The sequence below is a fragment of the Diospyros lotus genome, chromosome 1 (genome assembly GCF_014633365.1).
Source record: "Diospyros lotus cultivar Yz01 chromosome 1, ASM1463336v1, whole genome shotgun sequence".
NCBI lineage: Eukaryota > Viridiplantae > Streptophyta > Magnoliopsida > Ericales > Ebenaceae > Diospyros > Diospyros lotus.
The window spans coordinates 46,184,565-46,204,316 of NC_068338.1; the positions used below are offsets into that span (position 1 = coordinate 46,184,565).

Sequence of the window (19,752 nt, forward strand, 5' to 3'; positions counted from 1 at the left end):
TGGGTTTTGTAGGTGGGTTTTTTTTTTTTGTTATTTGAATTATAGGCTTAGCCAGTGCCGTACCTGAGTTTTTGTGGCCCTTAGGCGAAATGAAAAAATGGGCCCCCGAAATGTAACCACTGAAAGTTGAAGCAGATCTTAAAGACTGAATCTAATGAACCAATTGGCAATCGAGAGGTAGCGACCAGCGAGCCACGGAGCAAGAGGCAATAAGCCACCGACCACAACCCACAAGGGCGTGCGACTGAGCAGCGAACCATCGGCCACGAGGGCGAGGTGAGTCGGGGTGGACGAGCGACCACCGACCGAGCAGCGAGAGGCGAGAGAGAGAGGGAGAGGTCGAGGGCAAAGGGCGACGGATCAGCAAGAGAAGAGAGAGGCAGCGAGCGACCGGCAACGGAGCAGCAACTAGAGGCAAGAGCGAGGGCGAGGCGCGACAGAGAGAGAGAGGTAGGGCTAGGGCAGCGAGTGAAAGAGAAGAAGGGAGAAGGGTCGTGAACTTTGCAGACGGGAAAGGGTTGGGCGGCTGGGCTGGGCAATAGGCCCTTACAAATGGGGATGTTTTCAATTTGTGAGCCCTAAGTAGCGAAATTTCCATGGGCCCGAGGCAACCTCTCATGGGCCTCATGGAAGGTCCGGCCCTGCTTATAGCACAAAGAAAATGGGAAGAATTTATTTTATTTGGAATGCCAACTCTAGATAAAAATGCAACATTAAGGCGGTACATAATAAATCCACATTTGGAGAAATTTGTACCATGATTCCAAAAGTAATTGATTGGCATTATTCAAATCTAAACAATACACCACAAGTCTTCCTCAACTCTTCTGTGTGAAATTATTTTTTAGTTTATTATCACTAATACATTTGCATTTATAATTAACACACTCAGGAACAACATTGAAGTTGTCACAGAAGCAGTCATCATCAACATAACAACTTATAGACATTGCGGTTTGAAAAATATCTGCAATCACATATGTATAGTTGTGAGTTGATCAAACTTAAACAAGCGCATATGATTTATACATTATCTCAAATTGAGTTAGAAATGGCTGCAAATAAGAAGATGAGTAGAAAAATCTTGTTGAAAACAGCCTTGGCCATGTCTTTTGTTTGTAAATTGGCAAGAAACAATGAGGAATTGGATTCCTTTTATGCTTGTTATACACACTCTTGCTACAGTGAGTCCTCCTTTATATATATACGCATAGAAGAAGGAAACGTGGCGGAGCTTTGGACATGTCTTTGGTTTGTAGTGCATTAATTTTCTATATATTTTTATTGTTTTAAACATAATCTTTGAAGTTACAAAACTTTGTTCTAATTAATTCTTTAAAAGGTGCTTGAATTAAGTGAATATACAATCCTCATTTATTGTATTTATGCGAACCGATTACATTCTTTGTACCTATAAAGAGAGAGAAAAAAAAAATAATGATTGTTGAACCGATTCCTTGACAAGTGATATCAAATTGGATGTCTAACAAATAGTCTCAAACCTTTAGGAGAGCTGCTTGTTTCAATGTATAGAATCTCTTAATACAAAAAATTTTCTACTTAGAAAAGGCAAAATTTATAGTGCAACCCATCAAGGATTGAACCCAACTCTATAGTTCTAAATTCTAATACCCTAACAAATGGTATCAAGGCGGAAGGCCTGGCAGTTACTTGTGTCATCTAGGTGACATTGTTGAATAGCTACATGTGGCATGGGATGATGGCCCTGATGGGTGGCTAGTGATGGTGCAAGAGCTCAACTGATTGAATTCTCTCTTCATGGCTTTATAAACATGGCTCAACCCTTCTTCTATCAACTCCAAAACTGTCTGTGGCATTGGTGGCGGGTTGATCTCAACTGATCCTTCCAGCATCTTCACCACTTCCCCCATTGAAGGTCTCATGAAAACCTCATCTTGTATGCACCAAAAAGCCACTTTCAGAGCCCTCATCAACTCGTTCTTTTCCACTGCCCCTTCAAGCCTCCTGTCAGCAACTTTCATTGGTGTCCCATTTCTCATCTCCTGCAAAAACTCAACGTCAAAGTGATAATTAAGACATGCTGAGACCGAACCACATTAAATTTCTACGTACCTTAAAAGCCCAACCGGGGTAGAAGAAGTCCTCGGCATCATAAGTCATGTCCAGGTTTCTTCGACCACCAATGATCTCGAAAAGAAGCATCCCATAGCTGTAAACATCAGCCTTCACAGTTATAGGCCGATTACTAACCCACTCAGGGGCCAAATAGCCTCTGGTTCCTCTCACCATTGTGACAACATGGGAATGTTCTCTTCCCATCAGCTTAGCCAGTCCAAAATCCGAAACCTTTGGACAGAAGTTCTCGTCTAGCAGAATGTTTTCGGGTTTAATATCACAGTGGATGATCCTATCCCTGCACTGCTCATGAAAATAGGCGATCCCTTGTGCAGTTCCAAGGGCTATCTGGAACCGAGTCGACCAGTCCAGCAGCCTGTCCTTGCAGTTGTGCGACAGAAAGATCCATTTGTCCAAGGATCCATTCTTCATGAACTCATACACTAAGAGCCTGTAGATTATCACATTAAGTTAAGAACCAATCTGAGAAAGCTTACTAATGTTCTAAATTCTTACCGCTGAGAACCCTCAGAACAGTAGCCACATAGGCGAACTAAGTTCATATGGTGCATTGAGCCAATAGTGTTCACTTCAGTTATAAACTCCTTCTCTCCATGAGGCAAAACCCTGTCAAGTTTCTTCACTGCAATCAAAGTCCCATCTCCAAGGCTTCCCTTGTAAACACTTCCAAATCCGCCTGCAAAAGAGCAGAACAAATAATTGCAGCAATTTGCTCTGCCTTTGAAGAAAGAAATTGGTTAAACTAGTTTGATCACTGACCAGTTCCAAGCAAGTGTGAGAAATTATTAGTCTTGCATTGCAAGTCCCGGAAGCTGAAATTCACAGGAGCACCAGAAACAAGCAAGGAGTTTTGAATGGCTCTCTTCAAGGCTCTCCTTCTATGAACACTGGTGTACAACAAGGAACAGAGGAGGCCTATAAGAACAGTCATGCTCAGAACAATGGGAAGAACCACAACTTTGTCATGGCCATTCCCTGACCCTCCTGAAGTGTCCTCCTCATCAGACCCTTTCGTCTTGGCTTCTGTTGTCGGTGAGCCATTCGATTCAACCTTCACGAACAGGGTCGAACCCGTGTCCTCGAATCCACCAAACTCCAAGCTCTTCAAGATCCAGCAATAAGGCTTCTCCTCATTGAGGGCAGAGATGGAAGCAACGCACTCACAATCTGATAAACAAGCATCGCCACATTTCGAAACTGTGGCTATGTCACTGTAATTGGCTATCGCTGATGACTCAGAGAAGTAGTAATTCGTTTGTTGAACGGCTGCAATCTTGAACTGAGACGTCAAGTTCTCATGACCACGGCTGCATTTTCCGGTCACGGACGAATTCATATAGCATTGGACCTCATTTCCGGCTTTGGAAGAGCCTGGCAAGCAAGTACACGAAGCGTTCGTCTTGCTTCTGTCCAAATTACAAATCCCATTTCCACAAATTCCGGCGATGTTACAAGGGTTTGACACCGCCGCCCATTCCGGCACCCACTGCCGAGAGCCGTTAACGTCGTTATCCCACCGGTATAGCCTCAGATTTCCGTTGGTCTCCAGCGTTAACCTTCGGAGAATGGACGACCGGATTGATCGGTTTGCGGCTGAAGATAATCCGCCATTGTCGGCGTCGTTCTTGAAGACATAAACAGCTCCGTCTGAGGATGAACCGTAGACAATTCCGAAGCTTCCCTCTTCGTCTAAAATGGCTATAACATCGCCGGTGACGTTGGATATGTCCGGCCCCGACCAGTAGGAGTAGTTGTTGTAAGAATCCGGCGAGGGTTCGGATTCCGGCAGGTTAAAGCTCAGCGCTAGGCTTAATGAAGTGGGTTGTTGCATCATTGTCAGGGAGTAATAGCCTCCGTGGGAAGGCGATTTTGGAGAAGTAAGCTCCAGAGCGACCGATAATGGCTGACCAGGAAGGAGAGTGTCGGAAGGGTGTGAAAAGCTTTGCCATGCGATGGTTTGGTTGGCGTCGTAGAGAATGAGGTTGCCGGTTTCCGACATGACCGCCGCCTCGACGCCTTGGCTGGAGGTGTTTGAGGCCCAGGCGGTGGTGGCGCCGTTGAGGAGGACGAGGTTTCCGGTGGTGTCCAGCTCCAAGATCGCGTCTTTGCCGACGGGAGAGTTTCTAATCAGAGGATGGAGAGAAAATGAAATGGTTTGGCTAAATGATGATCACATAACCTGCAAAAGCTTTTGTAAAGACTAGAGATGGAGAAATGGTTTGCGCTTCTTCTTGAAGCAAAAAAGTGCAAAAACCAGTTACCATCCGATCTCTCTCTCTCTCTCTCTCTATAGTTCGTTTCTGAGATGGCGACATGGTGATTTACTTTCAATTAAATAATGTAAAACCTTGTTAAATTCATATACAGGCGGGGCAACTCTCTTACTTAGTTATTTTTGTAATACACATACGTGTGCGCATATCTTTGTAATACATAACGCACTGAAAACCTATTGAATTAAGACAATTTCAAATTCATATGAATGAATTAAACTTCAAAATTTATAAGGAAAATGTAACAATATTTACCTATTAGCCGACCAAACCAGCGTTCGATCTCCCGGAAGTTCTGCAAACCAAATAGCCAATAGATACTGATCGTAATCATGCGAGTCAGACGTCTGAACGAACCCGAATGCAAAGGTCCCATTCTTAGAAACCCAAGCTCGGTCCTCCTTGGCCATCAATCTCGAACCCAATCCGCTCTGCCCCAAGCCACAGTAGGCTTGGCCAGCCACAAGCAAGAAAAATAACAAAACCCAGAAGGAAGAGGAAGAAGAAACCATAGTCAGTACTGATGATGAGCTTTGAGTTACAGCTAAAGTCTAATGTTCAATGAATTTTGGACAAAGAGAGTTATATAATCAACAGGAAGGGGATACGAAGAGTCATAAATTTGGAAGGAAAATGGGGAGGAGATAACACGTGTAGAGTTGGTGGGTGAGCTAATTCGTTGAAAAAGTTCTCAAAAACCATGCAGTTATGCAGTGGTCGGCGCTGGCTGCCAATTATTGGAATCTGGATATAATTTGGGAAGGGGATGTATCATATATATATTTGTCGCCTTTCAAGATCAGTTTTAAGCTAATTCCAGTTGCGTGGCCCCAACCCACCAAGGGGCAAACATGAGACTGTTAACGGCAAAGTTCAAATGTTTTCCGGTTTTCACACTTGGGATCAAAGCAATCCTTCCATGTTTGAACTTCTGCTGCTTCTCTGACTAATTTTCACGTGATGATGAGCTCAATAGGTGGGAGGGAAAATCACGAATATACTATCCCAGCTCATGTTTTATATTGTAAATATATATGAAATTCTATTTATTATGTATTTAAGATATAAACATATGATATATAATTTAATTTTAAGACTTGGACCAAGAATTATTATTCTTAATTTTGAGATCATATCGACGTGTTATCATAACTACATTAAATAAATAATTTTTTTGATAGTTGGATTGGTAATGTGAGAAAAATATCATAGAAATTTATGTAAATAAAATAAAAAAAGATAAATATTTAACAAAAAGAGATTAAAAAATGGAGAGATATATTTACCTTTGGTATATTGTTCTTTGTATTTATATTCTTTTATTTAAAATAAGAAATAAATTTAACAGTGAAGTAAGAAAAGAAAAGAAAAGAAAAATCATCGGACAACTTAGATTAGCAGCAATACGACGCCGTGGAGGTTGTCTCGTCTCGGCCCAGATCTTTCCCTGCAATTTCGTGGAGTCACGCAATTGGGGTTTCTCTAATTCAGTCGTCTGATGTTGAATTTGGGGCTTTTCACCGTGATGCAGCGCGAAAGCAGGTATTGACTGTCCGGATTGTAGCCAATCCGGTGAACGCGCAATGGCATCCGTTTGCTGCCATCGTCCATCTCTTCTCTCACCTCTCATTTCTAGGGCTAGGGTTCTCAATCTCCCCAGTACATCACTCTCATTCAATCCGACCTCAAGCCTTACCGATTTTCTTTCCAAATCTTCCAAAATTGTAAGCTCTTTCTCTCTCGCGTGGTTACATTTTGTGAATAATAGGGAGGGAATGAGAGTAATCGTTTCAGGTGCCCTGAAAAGAGTAGAGTGTTGAACTTGGTTTGATGGACAAAAAGAATATCCGAAGTGAACAAGATAGAGAAACCGAAATGTTTCAAGATTATCGATCGAAAAAGGTAAGAGATGAAAAATATTTTAAATTTTATTTATTTTTAATATATTTATTTAATGATTCTTAAAAAATAAATAACATGAATTTTTATTTGATATTTTTTGAATATAGTTATTTTTTTAGATATTTTTATTTTTATTTTCTTCAAATAAGTATATCTTAGTTTAGATAAAAAAAATGGTGCATATATTTTTTAAGTATATTTTAAAAAAATTAATAAACTATTTGATAAAAATTTTAAAATATTTTCAGGCTTATCTTGATCTTGATGCGAAAAATATTTTAATCTATGTTGATATAATTTTATTTTCCTCATTTTAACAAATATTACTTAAAAAGAAATTGACAAGGAATAGCATTTTCTATTTTTGGGTTGATTTTATGTAAGAAATATATGTGTAATATATATATAGTAGCGTGCTTTCCCTTGTTCAGAATTTGAAAGGGCTAGTAGGATAGTTATGGAGATTTTATTTATTCATTTTTTCCGCTGTCCTGTTGGAAGTGAAAGGAAGATTCAATATTATTCCTTGATGTTTTTAATCTGTCAGTTATTTATATTTGTCTTGTAGAAATGGAAATTTTCATGCATTAGGCATGAAGAGACTTCTTCAAAATTTGTTGATTCCAAAAACGAAGAGGATAAACTGCCTGAACTACTGGTGAACCCCGAAGTATATGAGTCCACTATTGCAAATAACTGACAGCAAAGGCCATTATCCATGTGAAACATAAGATATTGTACATTTTTTTGTAGACAATCACATATGAATAACATTTTACATATATTTCTTGATGATGTTAATATTTCTAAGTTGAAAGAGAATATGCCTTAGGGAAAAGTTCTTCTCACCAGCAAATCAATTGCAATAATAAGCCAGTCAACAAATATTGTGTGAATCTCAATACTTTTGCCATGTATGCTCATTGATAATTCTAAGCTTTCAGGCATTCACTGAATCCTTAATGTTGTTCAGTCTACAATATATTGCTCTAAAATTGATGCAATGTGAGTGGTGGGGAGGAAACCCAAAGATGCATGACTATATTAGGTGCTAATAGGGGTGTGATGGTCTTGACAAAAGGAAATTGAGAAAAGGGGAGTGATTGTTGGTGTTAATGCTGGTATTGTGCTGCTGTCTTCATTTGGGGAAGTTGGATTACAAAGTGGCATTTATATGAGTCCCAGTATACTAGGAGAAAACAAATTGGAGAGTTGTAGTGAATGTGATAACACTGTTCTATGATGTGTTTGACACTTCCTCATTTTCTTCCTTTGCTTGGGGAGGTGGCTAAGGTGAGGTGTTACAAGAATAATAGGCCAACTACTTGGGGGAGGTGGCTAAGGTGAGGTGTTACAAGAATAATGGGTCAACTACTTGTGGTTAATGTGTCACAGTAGTAGTACTCAGGTGGTGATTGGTGAGAAATTATGCTGGCTGTTATCATATTATGGTGATTCTCTTGTAACATATTGAAAGTTTTTCGTGTAGTGAATTATCTTGTCCAATTAGAACTTGCTGCTGTCACCCATGTCAACCATGATTTATCTAATTGGTACTAATCATTATGGAGAGGTGATCTTAAACCATAAGGTGGTAGTTGTTTTCATTACTATTGTATAAGATTTTGAACCTTTTTACTTGAAGATGATTTTGTACCCACCAGGGCCACCACTGGATATCATCTAACTAGGGTTCTCCCCAGCCATAATAGCATTGAATTCTATGTTATGCATTTCTCTGTACAGATGAAGATTAAACAGCCTAGCAATGCCATTGTACTCAACTAGAAGCTTAATTTCACAAGCAAATAGCTGCTTGTAAGAAAAAGAAAAATTGAAATAAAAGGTCTGCTTATCTGTTGTTGTTAAGCTATGAATGCATGGGCAGCACAAATATACAGTATAGCAAGGTGAATTCTCTGGTGGTGGAGGGGTGCAGGTCATGCTCCTCTGGATTGCCTCCTTTTGCTTAGTGGGATCTTGGATAATTCCATTATTGGCTCACGCTGCAGGCTTCAGGGAGGAATCCTTGACATATGGAGGGCGAGCATTGTGCAGCCTTTTGACAGACATCACTGAAGGTCTTACTGGGATCACAATCCTTCATCACTGCCTCGCTAGGTTCCACCCCCTACCATCCCACTGGTTCAGATTTAGCATTAAAGGGAAGTGGCAGTTTGATGTTGCTTTGGGTTGTCTCATGTTTCCCATGGTCAACTGGCTATCACAAGTCAAACTAGATTTGTTGCCCATTCTTCCCTTCTTGCCTATCACTGTCTCAGGTATTGAGCAATCAATTGTTGCAAGAGATCCAGGGGCAATGACAAGCTATGCAATTGTGGTGTGAGTTTATGCCCCTGTGTGGGAGGAGATTGTCTTCCATGAGTTTCTCCTCCCTTCTCTGACCAGATACATTGCCCGTATGGTGCTCAATTCTTGTGAGCTCAGTAGCTTTTGCCTTGTCATGCTTCAATTTGCAGAGGATGATGACGCTTGTATTCCTAGGAGTGGTGATGGGTGCTGTTTATGCACAGTCAAGGAACCTATTGTCATCCGTTCTTTTTCATAACCTCCGGAATGCCTTTGTATTCCTATATCTTATGAAATAAAATTCTTTATATGTATATGATATTGATTTATAAATTCTGTTTTCCATTTCATCTCTTTGCTGTGTATATTATGGTGTTGGTTTATGTGACTTCCTGAAGTTTGCATTATACAGATATTCCCCATCCATGTCATGCCACTTAAAACTTTTATCTCATGGATGTTGTTGACCTTTGGAACCATCTGACTGCCATCTCCAGCCGCTTACTAGTAATAATTCTTTTGCATGTTAATAATAATTCTTTTGCATGTTAATATGGACCGTACTGCTGTCATTTGGCATTCTGTGGTTTTTTTTTTTCCTTTGCTTTTTTGGGGTGGGGGAGAATGGATTTAAATGATAATTGCCCCAGAAAACTCCTCATACCAAACTGGTGAATGTCATCAATGATAACAACTAGAAGATTTATTCTAGGGAATAGCCCTACAACTTGGCTGGGAACAGCACTATGTGGTGATGGATTTTCAAAACTTTATGGCTTGCTACATTGGGAAACCAATGAGAATCTCATACATATTTAATGCATGTAACCGTTGATTTCATCTATTAGTTGATCATGGAACTGAAGGTAATGAAGCCTGCTTTTGGTTCAGCAGATGTACAGAGCATCCATGCCTTATTCATGGACCCACAGCGATGTTACATAGGCTGCTGCTCTGAGGGTAAGGCTTTGGTGATTGCATGGTGTTGTTGATGATATGTTGATTAACATGCTTGTGTTTCTCCTTCAGTTTGTTAAGTTTTCTCACAATGGATAGAAACATTCTGTTTGAGTTTGATTGTTTCATTTATTTTGTATACTTTTGCAATTGCCTTTTGTCCTGGAGAAGAACATCAGGGGGGACCAGTTGGTTTCAGGTCACACCTCTTTCCAGCTCTTGTCCATGCAAGCATTTGCCGATGTCCATGTCTTTGTCCGACAACTTTGGGGACCCTTGTCTGCTATTTTTGTAACTCGATATTGTTTTAGCAATAACAATTAGGTCAGTTTTGGTTGAAAATGACACAACTTTCTCTGCATTTAATTCTGGGAAGAGTCAGACTCACCACCACTCAGACTCTTAGTGGAGCTGAAAGCCTGAAATTTCCTTACCAAGAGAACCTTTGTGATATTTTTCTCTTTTAGAAGTTTTGAGACATCTTATTATAATTTTCATTCAAGGTCAAAAATATGGCTAGGGATGATAAGGGGCTTCATCTAAATTTCTTGTTTCTTTTGGGTATAGAATATAGATTTTTCCTTGTCCTGCTTTGTTTTGATATTGCATCTTTTGGTACAAGTCATCTATAGGAATCTTTGAGCTTTCGTATCTTCACCCAGTTCTTTTTCTTCCTGCCTCTTCTTGAACATACATACATATATACATAGATATATGGGATGCTGATTCTGCTGACATTTTATATTTGTGTGAATAAAATGTGAAATAGTATGATAAACTAATATCTGAATTGATTAATATAACTTCAAAATTTGCAGGGATTGTTACCATCTTTGTTGAAAAGCCTGAAGCCTGACATCTTACAGGGAGCAGGCTTACACAAAGGACATACTAGAGTATTTTTTGAATTCAATAGTTTGATGTGACCCATTTTGATCAGATCAAAGGCACCTGAATTCCTGCACTAAAATTGTGGTATGATGCACAGAATTGTAGCATATAATTTCAATGATTCTTCTGCCTCTCAAAATCATTATAGAATTACAAGTTGCTACTTGTGTATTATATTGTGGCATAATAAAGTACTTCTCAGGTGTTTGCTGCAGTAGTTAGTATGCAAGCATCACAATGGTAAAACCACTTTTCAAGCCTGGTTGTACCAATTTGTAGATAGAAATGATTAGCAAACTAAACTTCATGTAGTCAACCCCACATATGGAATTAAGGCTTGATATGTTGTTTTTATTCCTTTTTTTTTTTTGTCTCAAAATTAGCTTGGATTATTTGTCTAGGAATGTGCTTCAACCTGCTTTCCAGAAGTCCTAGTGAACTTTTAATTGCTTATTATTATTTAGTGTCATGAAGTCCTAAGACGACACAACACAATCTTCTTTGTGAAGCTTAGAAAAAATGTGAAAAAGAAAGTTAGGGTGAATAAAGGTGCAACAGTACATCATGGGTAGTTGCGGGCCTAATAATTCTGCCTTTTCCTCTTCTTTTTTGTTTATTTCAGCTATGTATAATTGTCTGTAGTCCAGGCAACCACATGTACATAGTTTGGGAGAGGATGGTGAGGTATTGGTTTATCGTGTATGTATACATACATATATATATATATATGTGTGTGTCTGTGTGTCTGTGTGTTTAGACATTTCAAAGACATAAGAGGGCCTTAGCTATACCCACCATTTGTTCTCTCTTTCTGCAATGGAGACTTCTCAGCCTCTTTCCATCGAGAGTTTCTCATACAGTTGGTTAGTGAACCTCAAGCCATCTTTTGAAAGTGCTGATGATTCACTGAGGGCCTCCCTTGATGCATCCGATGAAGCTTCCTTCATCGAGATGGATCCGAAATTACCAGCCTCAAAGAGATTCTTCAGAGGTTCACATGACTTCAACTTTGATTTTCCTGTGTCAGAGTCCCCCCTCACTCTTGTTCATGCAGATGAGCTCATCTCCAATGGCTTCCTCATGCCACTCTTCATCAAGCCACTGAAGATTGAAGCATATGCTGCACCGGACTCCAGTCCAACAACACCGGTCTCTTCCTCTGCAACAACAAATGCTCACTTGGCCTCTAAGATTCGCTGTTCATCATTAAGAAGGTGTCGAAGATTATCAAAGCAAGTCTTTCAGAAGTACTTGGAATTCATCAGGCCACTTTGTCAAAAGCTACGAGGGAGGAGATCTGGCTCCAGAACTGATGATGCTGGTACAAGAATGCAGGAAGTGAACAACTGGATATATTCCCCTGCAATATCTCCACGAACAAGTGTCGGTTACTCTGTTGATTATTGGCGCAGGTCTTGTGATTCTGAGAGCTCAATATATGAGGCCGTTCTCCACTGCAAAAGATCCATTGGTACGCCAAATTCCTTCCGGTTTTCGCCATGACATTCTAAATACGCGTTGGAATTCTATCGAGTTGCTGACATTCTGTAACAACTATGCCATTTCCCAGGTAAATAGATGAGGCTATTGTGCACAGAAGAGAACAAAGAAAGAAGAGGAGACATGATGAGAGGTCTTAAGTTGATCATTGGTCACTTGCTCACTGTCCCCTGATTTCTTTCCTTCCCTTTGAAGAAGATAATGTTTGTTTAGAGTAGGGTTCTGCATAGATGGTTGGCCATTGAAATTGGCATTTGAGAAGAGGAGATGATAAATTATACTTTATTATTTCTCTTTTCCCCTGTAACAAATATTAAACTATAGAAATCTCCCACCTTGTGCAGTTGTCTATCATGAAACGGGCTTCTCTTTTCATGTTTAATTCCATGGTTGGGCAAAATAAGCTTAACGCTGAAACATGAGGGCATGAGTGGAAGAAGTGGTGAATTTTGGGCTCTTGGAATCTGGTAGATGAATTTCTTTCTATCAGATTATTCGTATTGGGTTTATATATTTTCATGAATAGATTCAGAATCAAGCTGTTGATCGTCCGAAATTCTGGTTCAAATCGAACACAAAACATAAAAGTCCAGTTGCAACCAGCAATTTATGTTAAAATCGAATCTCACCTCCTCACAACAAAACATAAAAGTCTTTTCTTAACAGGAAAAACACTTTTAGATGCACGGCCTTCTCTCTCTTTTTCCTCTTTGCCATGTGCACCTGCTGAGAACCCTATATTTTTTTATTAAGGCATGATTTCATGCAAGAAAAATTTAAACTAAAAAATCTATTGCTTCTGTCATTGAAATAATAACAAAAAGACAAGGTCAATAAAAATGTTGTCACCAAATTCCAAATTAACAATTTAAAAAGTTCAATTTTCAAGCATGCATTGCCTCTTCTCCAATTGTCTTATTTAATTACTCTTTTTTTTTTCATTTTTTAAATCATCATTTCTTATTTGTTGATTCTTTCTAGCTTGGCAGCGAGTCATTATTCCTTGTAAGTTGTAAGCCCACATGTGTTTTGATTACTTAAAAAGCAGATGGCAAAAAAACCAAATTAACAAAGGAGAAAGTCACCCTTTCTATTCTCAAATTCCAAGATTACAATCTCTCTCAAATCCAAGGATTAGACATTAATTTATTTTTTATGATTAATATTATAATAATCAATATATGATTAAAAAATAGAACCATTGAGATATTATTGTTACATGATTCTACCGACATTTTTACATATAAATTTTTTTTTTTGTCATTTTCTTGTTATATTGCATGAACCAACTTTTTTTTTTCTATGGCCTTGCTCTAGTTTCTTGGCACCATCAAGTTCAATAACCCTAATCTTAACCCATAAAAGGATTTGTAAAAGAGGGGGAGTGTGTCACATGTGAAGTGTAGCAAAGCAAGACAAAATAAAGACAATGTTTGCTAGGAGAAAAGCCCAAAGGCCCCCATACCAATGGTTTCCTGTTTCTATCTGTTTCTCTTTGTCTTCTCCATTGGATCTTCTCTTCTTTTTCTCTTGCAGAAGCAGCACAATTCTTGCTCTATCAACTTGGCGTTGGTGCCATTTGAGGGGACCAGAGAGCTACTATTTATATCTGTAGCTTATATTCATTCTTCAGTCACTGTTGCCTGCCAAAACAGATTGCTGCTGAGTCACAGATCATCAGGCATAGCTTGTGAAGACATTGTAAGGAAGGAAAGCTCTGTTCTACCACAAATCAATGAAATAATAATAAATAAAAAAAAGTTGCATTCTGAGCACATTCAATGAGTTTGTAACTATATCCCGACACCTTTTAGACCTGTTTTCTAAAACCCATGTGACTTTAGACAAGGAAGTGTAATGTGAATGGATTTCTTACACAATAATGTGATTTTTTTACATCATTTATTGGTAATAGCACATGTAAAAACAAAAAATTTATATAGAATAATGCAGTCTGATCAACGACAACTACATTAAAAATGAGATAAATAAAAATTAAGAAAAATTTGATGGGAGACATTTAAATGCGAAAGACCTTATAAAAAATAACTGAAAATGAATAACAAAAAGCATGTATATATTTTAAAAATTTATATACAATTTAAAATAAGTAAAACTCTTCAAGTGCATTTGTGTCTTTTGCTTTAATTTGGTGTGTTAACAATATTTTTAGATGTGTTAATATTGTTATTTTATTTCAAATTACAAATTTAAAATGACATCACTTAAACTATCTAGACTCTATCCAAAATAAAAGTTCATGTAATAATATTTTCTCTCGGAAGAAAATAATAAATGATTTAGGGAAAGAATTAACAAAGTGGTGGTGTCATTAACCAAAGCCATGTAAGTTAAATAATCAGTGCTGGGCCTTACATTTTCTTGTAAACTAATAGAAAACATTATCAGTACGAGAGAGAGAGGGAGCTATATACATATAGATATATATGGAGAATGAAAGAGATGTAGAGACTCGAGAGTCATTGAAACAAACAAAGCGGTGGACAAAGACCATGTTGGCTGCCGTATGTCGGAGGGACTGAGGTTGAGGTTGAGGTTGAGGAGGAGGAGGGTCGTTGAAAAATGCTGCATAAGACAACCCAAACCAACTCCTTGTTCCAGAACTTGCGTTGCAATGAGAACAGGTTCAGTGTTCTGCTGGACAGGACAGGGTCGGAATCAGATGAGTTGTTAAAAGAGTTTTGAGATTTTTGGCATTGATTTTTACCAAGTTTGAACCGGCACTAGTCTACTTGTCTAACCAGTAACCATATGCACGGCCAGCACATGTATGGTTCCATTCATGGACAAGATGTTTGAATGTAAGATGCTAAGACGCGTTTTCTAAAGACAATTAATGGTTCGGAACAATGGAGGGAATGGAATTGGTGCCTGGAGGAGGATGATCGTAAAGTGGTGAATGGTTCCTCCTGTAAGACTTCAAAAGGAACGAAGAATTGCAGTATGTTTTTATTAGGATATTAGGAAATTACTGTATTTTCCTAAATGGTTTTAAGAAAAAGAATTGTGTACTATATGTAATTATGATGTTAAACTTTTATATTTATCTTTGAGAGAGATTTTTTTTTTGGACTAAAAGTTGAAATCCCTCGTCTCGAAAGATTTTCTTCATTCTTAGATATGTCAATCACAATAATCAGAATTATCCTATCTATATCTCTCGACTTTTATGAAAAATAAAATATTTTATAATAATAATATTATTATTTATCTAAATTAAAGTGCCCCATGATAGAGTATAAAAAATAATTGAATCATATTTGTAAAACAAGATTGAAATCCTTATCCCATCTATATCTCTCAAGCCTTATCATTAATGAATTATAAAGGTATTATAAAATATAAAATTATAAAAAAAATAATTGATGAACTAAAATAATGAAATATTTTTTAATAAACTCATATAATAGAATGAAGAATTAATATATATATCTTGTTGCATTTTGTATCTAACCGATGCCAACTAAATACATTCTGATGATTAGAAATTTGAAGTTGAACGATTAAAAACACCAAAATCTTGTTCCAAAATCATATTATTTATGATATATGCTCAAGACTTACAACTCAAAAGAGTGTTCAAACACCTGCTAACAAGATAAAGCCTTCATTTTTCTCTATCTATACATTCATCAAGATCACTGGAATTGAAATCCCATTCCTCCCTTGCCTTTTCTTTTTCCTTTTTTTTTTCTTCTTTCTGGGTAAAATTTTAGAACGATGGTAACAATCCTAAGGTACCAATTCCAAACCGCCGGGAGAGTGATTTTCCTTGACATCTGCTGCTGGTTCGACAGCAGCCTCTATATCCTGCTCTCCGTGTCAGAAAATTTAAGGTAGTTTTCGATATCATTCTCTGAGCTGCCGGCTCTCCTGTGGAACCATTTCCGGGTGGTTTTCGGCTTCCTGTCGCTGATGGCAATGGAAATGTCATTGGGGAAGAGGTCTCGTAGCACGAAGGCATGGAGAACGGTTGCCACGAGAAGCGATGTCACGGTGAGCGTGGCGATGACAGAGAGCGCGATGGATAGCGTTTTGGTTAATACGTTCGGGACCTCGTTGGCATACTTGATGGTTGCAATGGCAGCCCCGGTCATGGGGAAAGTGTAAGCCCACCATGCCAATGAGAATCTGCACATCAGAATAAGTGAAACTCAGAAAATTAGATGAGAATAGGGATAAGGATGAGTAGTAGCCAAAGATACGGGTGATGCTCTCTACCTGAAACCTCGAAAGAAATTAACTCGAACAGCCTGTAGAAATACAGAGAGAAAGGAGAGATGCATATTAGTTAGCCAACAACACATTCAAAATGGATCTTATGAAGAAAAGAAATGAAAGGAGACAACTATATGGAAAGGGTAATCCATCAATGGGCGCCTAATATTCTTAGAAGAGAGTGAAGGCGAGGTAAGCTAAAGTTCATGTAGTTAATCCCACACAATAGGATAAAGGCTTGGTAGATTTTACGCTGTAGAGTGAGAGACGATGAGAATGATGTTTGTGTGATTCAGATACAGCATACTAACCAGTGAGAGATATAGGAACAAGGCAATAAAGTAAGCAATTCGCGATCCATAACCAAAGGAGCCCTGAATCTTTGCCCAAGCCATAGAAGCAACACTGGGTGCTGCAACAAACAGAAAGAAAACTGGATGGAGTTCCTTCGGGAGGGTTTCGTTTGTTGGGAGTCTCTGGTACAGCGTCACAAATAAGACTATGTAATGAGCCAATCCAACAGCAAAGAAGAATATTGGACCTTCTTTTAGACCCATTGATGCACCCAGTAGAGCCCCCACAAAGTTCCCAACAATAGAGAGATGGTTCGAAGGATTGGCCACCTTCGAAAGCCTCCTTTGTCCTCCTGACATCCACTGTCCATAAATCTTAATCTCTAGACAGAAAATTGGTGTCATAAGAATGTACCAGAGAGATTTATGTAGCTGTCCAGCAACTGATGGTGGAACTCCAAGAGCTAAGAACAACAAGGCAATCCATGGGGCAAAGAAGAAGTTGACGCGGACAGGGTGATAGTATTCACGACGAACTGCTTCAAAGTACAGTATCAGTTTGAGCAAGTAGACGAAAGAAACCGTGGCAACAAGAGCAACAGAGATGCACCATAGGGTGAGATTTACATCCAGGTTTACGTGGAGGAATTTTGTAGAATCAGAAATTGCCAAGGTCTTCCACATAATGGCTTGGCTGCTAATCCCGAGGCAAATACCAAAAGAAGAAATAGGATAGCGAAGAAGAAATGGCCATTGCTTGTCCTCTGGAAGCAATATTTCCTCTGAAGCCTATAACAAGAAAACTAATGGTTATTTTCGAATACAGCAATATTTCTTTGTCAAAATTCAATATCAATAACAAATTGTGCAATGAACAGAAACAGGCTAGGAAACACATACCCTGAGGGTATCCAACTCTGGTCCTTCCAGGGCCTCGAAGAATCGATCCACAGGTAATGTCTCCACCTCTAAATTTGGAGTGTTTTCCTCTGGCTCAGTTTCCCGTGGCTTTCCACGTAAATTTGACAACTGCCTCTCAAGCTTGCCAGACCATGTTTTGAAAGAATCAAACTGCCTATCCCTCAACCTGTCAATCCTTGGATTCTTTGGTGGAGGCTCAGCATGGATGGGAAATTTTCCAGTTGCAACTGCATTATCAAATGCAAGACCTGATGGAATTGGTTGAGAATGGAATTTTGCCTGTTTAGTCCCAGCATCAGTGGATGGAGGAGAAGCATTTGGAATATCATTGGCGAGAGTGGTTCCGTTGCAATCTTTGAAGAATACTTTTCTAGAGCCCTGTAATTGAACTTCCATAGGGGAAGAGGGCATGCTGATAGAAACAGAATGCATTATCTGTGACCACGAATTACTACTCTGGTTTTGGGCAGCTATATCGGTTACCTGGGGTGATGGATCAAGAACATATTGCATATTATGTCAGGATATAGTTTTCCTCTGATCAGTGACAAAAATCTATACCCACTTTTAGTTGAAAGTACGATTAGCAGCACAATAAACAATTGAATATGTCGTATGTGTTTTACCTATATATGTGTGTGTATATATATATATATATATGTTTCAGTTTTCCTCTTACAGTAACAAAAAGTAACAAAAATCTATACCTACTATTAGTTGAACGTACCACTAGCAGCAGAATAAACAATTGAATATCTCGTATATGTTTTACCTTTGTGTGTGTGTGTATGCAGTTTTTTAGTATCTAATTGCTCATAGCAACATGCTAGTTCAGCAAATCAACCCTAAACCAAATGAAAATGCATAAATGCTAAAGACCACGACATATCATGAGCTATCTCAATCCTGACTCGTGACAAAGCACCACAGAGCAAGCTCCGGTAGCTTGATTAATGATTACTATCATGCTATGCAACCTAAAGTCATTACAAACACCACACATAAAATATGTAGAATGCTCTTATCTACGTGTAACCTAGGCTTGTCAAGACCCCTCAAATTGTTAATAATTATACTTACTGTGGCCGGGGGATTGGAAGAGCGGGAACCATTTTTCTGATACTGATTATCTAAATGTTTATCCTCTCTGACATTGTCAAAGCCAGCAACTTCATTTGCAGAGATAAATTTGATGAGTGGTGGAAGTAACTCAGGAGAATCGTGCTTTGAGAAACCCAGATGTTCACTGCTTTCCATGACAAATCAACTATACCTGGCTACCAACAACCATAAACAGTTCAGTTATGAAACATCATGAAAATGCTAATGCACCTACACATAAATAGAGAAAAAAAACTTTTTGTTGTAAGTCCATATTGTATGTCATTGAATCAAAATTATGACTGTCAGAAGTTACATATGGAGATAAATTTTAACCTGCCTGTCAACAAGTCTAATGGAGTTTAGTGATGCACTGGCTTCCTTGATTTGACAAGTACCAGCCTGGATTCCAGTACATACTTTCACATTTCTTGCGAATAGAGAGAGTGATTTCAGTTGGAAAAGTACATACTAATTGTCCGATTTTGAGAGAGACCACTTGTGTCCTTAACTTGCCCATACCCTCGACTAACAGGGAATGCAAGGTAATACCTTCTTAGAAGGATGACACTCAAAAGAACCATACAGCGCAGGTAAGTACTATTAGAAATAAACAAGGCCTTCACTCTACCATAAAACCTAGTAAATATAGAAATTAGGATGTCCAAACAGATGACGGTCTTCCATTAAATTGCCATTAATCAACACACATAAAGAAACCAAATATACCCCTTCTTGTAGAATTTGCCAATAGCACAGTACTTTCTGGAAGCAGATATTAGTTACAGTTGTGCTCGTGTACAACTCATATTAGTTACAGTTGTGCCAATCCTTGCCTAGGTGGCACTAGCCAAGGAAACAGATAAAGTTGCCCATGAGGCAGCCCTGAAAAACAAGGGAAGGACCACCATCACCACCCAACAATCTCCACCTCTAACAAGGACTTAACCCCACATGATAAGTCAGCCAGCACTTATCATATTGAGACAATTGTGCAGAAGCCATGGAGTACAGACTCATATCAAAATTTTACCAACGCCATCATACAAGTCATGGCTGGTAACAGATTAATATATATATATATATATTTATAACCAAACAAAACAATATGGAATACAATGATATCTTCACACTTAAAACCTAATCAACGTATACATCTTAAATACACAACAACATCACTAACCCTCTCATTATTCAAACCAAAAAGAAGAAAAACACAACCCATAATTTGTGGATCTTTTGTCCCC

General features: G+C 38.6%; 4 protein-coding genes and 1 pseudogene across 6 annotated transcripts in view; 2 read left to right on the forward strand and 3 right to left on the reverse strand.

Moving 5' to 3' along the window:
• Window positions 1-1,316: 1,316 nt before the first annotated feature.
• LOC127795196 (G-type lectin S-receptor-like serine/threonine-protein kinase At5g24080) lies at window positions 1,317-5,028 on the reverse strand. 2 transcript variants are annotated; one of them, XM_052326738.1, is made up of 5 exons: window positions 4,647-4,793; window positions 2,878-4,297; window positions 2,614-2,794; window positions 2,095-2,548; window positions 1,317-2,024 (listed from the first exon to the last, which is right to left on the reverse strand). In XM_052326738.1, the coding sequence occupies exons 2-5, from the start codon at window positions 4,115-4,117 to the stop codon at window positions 1,677-1,679; spliced, it is 2,223 nt and encodes a 740-aa protein (XP_052182698.1). In that variant the 5' UTR covers window positions 4,118-4,297; window positions 4,647-4,793; the 3' UTR covers window positions 1,317-1,676. The 2 variants fall into 2 exon arrangements, with proteins under 2 accessions (XP_052182698.1, XP_052182690.1); XM_052326730.1 differs by having other exon boundaries at window positions 1,318-2,024; window positions 2,878-4,241; window positions 4,647-5,028.
• A 1,193-nt stretch (window positions 5,029-6,221) lies between these two features.
• Window positions 6,222-9,159, forward strand: LOC127793965 (uncharacterized; annotated as a pseudogene).
• An 820-nt stretch (window positions 9,160-9,979) lies between these two features.
• LOC127795914 (probable membrane-associated kinase regulator 6) lies at window positions 9,980-12,280 on the forward strand. 2 transcript variants are annotated; one of them, XM_052327902.1, is made up of 2 exons: window positions 9,980-11,442; window positions 11,506-12,280. In XM_052327902.1, the coding sequence occupies exons 1-2, from the start codon at window positions 11,268-11,270 to the stop codon at window positions 11,952-11,954; spliced, it is 624 nt and encodes a 207-aa protein (XP_052183862.1). In that variant the 5' UTR covers window positions 9,980-11,267; the 3' UTR covers window positions 11,955-12,280. The 2 variants fall into 2 exon arrangements, with proteins under 2 accessions (XP_052183862.1, XP_052183854.1); XM_052327894.1 differs by having other exon boundaries at window positions 9,995-11,922; window positions 12,022-12,280.
• A 3,187-nt stretch (window positions 12,281-15,467) lies between these two features.
• LOC127797461 (S-type anion channel SLAH3-like) overlaps window positions 15,468-19,752 on the reverse strand; it is a 28,737-nt gene continuing 24,452 nt past the window's right edge. Inside the window, exon 7 of the transcript XR_008022231.1 lies at window positions 15,468-15,559. The gene's annotated coding sequence lies outside the window, so the exon portion shown is untranslated. The remainder of the gene's footprint in view (window positions 15,560-19,752) is intronic.
• Window positions 15,468-19,752, reverse strand: part of LOC127797455 (S-type anion channel SLAH2-like) — a 28,667-nt gene continuing 24,382 nt past the window's right edge. The window contains 6 exon segments of the mRNA XM_052330375.1: window positions 15,468-15,784; window positions 15,787-16,103; window positions 16,194-16,225; window positions 16,502-17,272; window positions 17,384-17,887; window positions 18,485-18,677. Of these exon segments, the coding sequence (XP_052186335.1) occupies window positions 15,705-15,784; window positions 15,787-16,103; window positions 16,194-16,225; window positions 16,502-17,272; window positions 17,384-17,887; window positions 18,485-18,661 (1,881 nt within the window). The 5' untranslated portion in view covers window positions 18,662-18,677 and the 3' untranslated portion in view covers window positions 15,468-15,704.

Excerpts from the sequence above, each read along its gene's own strand:
- LOC127795196 (XM_052326730.1), bottom strand. The coding sequence starts at position 4,903 with ATGGTTTCTTCTTCCTCTTCCTTCTGGGTTTTGTTATTTTTCTTGCTT. Across the intron at positions 2,549-2,613 it reads TGTTCTGAGGGTTCTCAGCG|GCTCTTAGTGTATGAGTTCA; the intron begins GTAAGAATTTAG and ends GATAATCTACAG. Across the intron at positions 2,025-2,094 it reads ACCCCGGTTGGGCTTTTAAG|GAGATGAGAAATGGGACACC; the intron begins GTACGTAGAAAT and ends GAGTTTTTGCAG.
- LOC127795914 (XM_052327894.1), top strand. The coding sequence starts at position 11,268 with ATGGAGACTTCTCAGCCTCTTTCCATCGAGAGTTTCTCATACAGTTGG.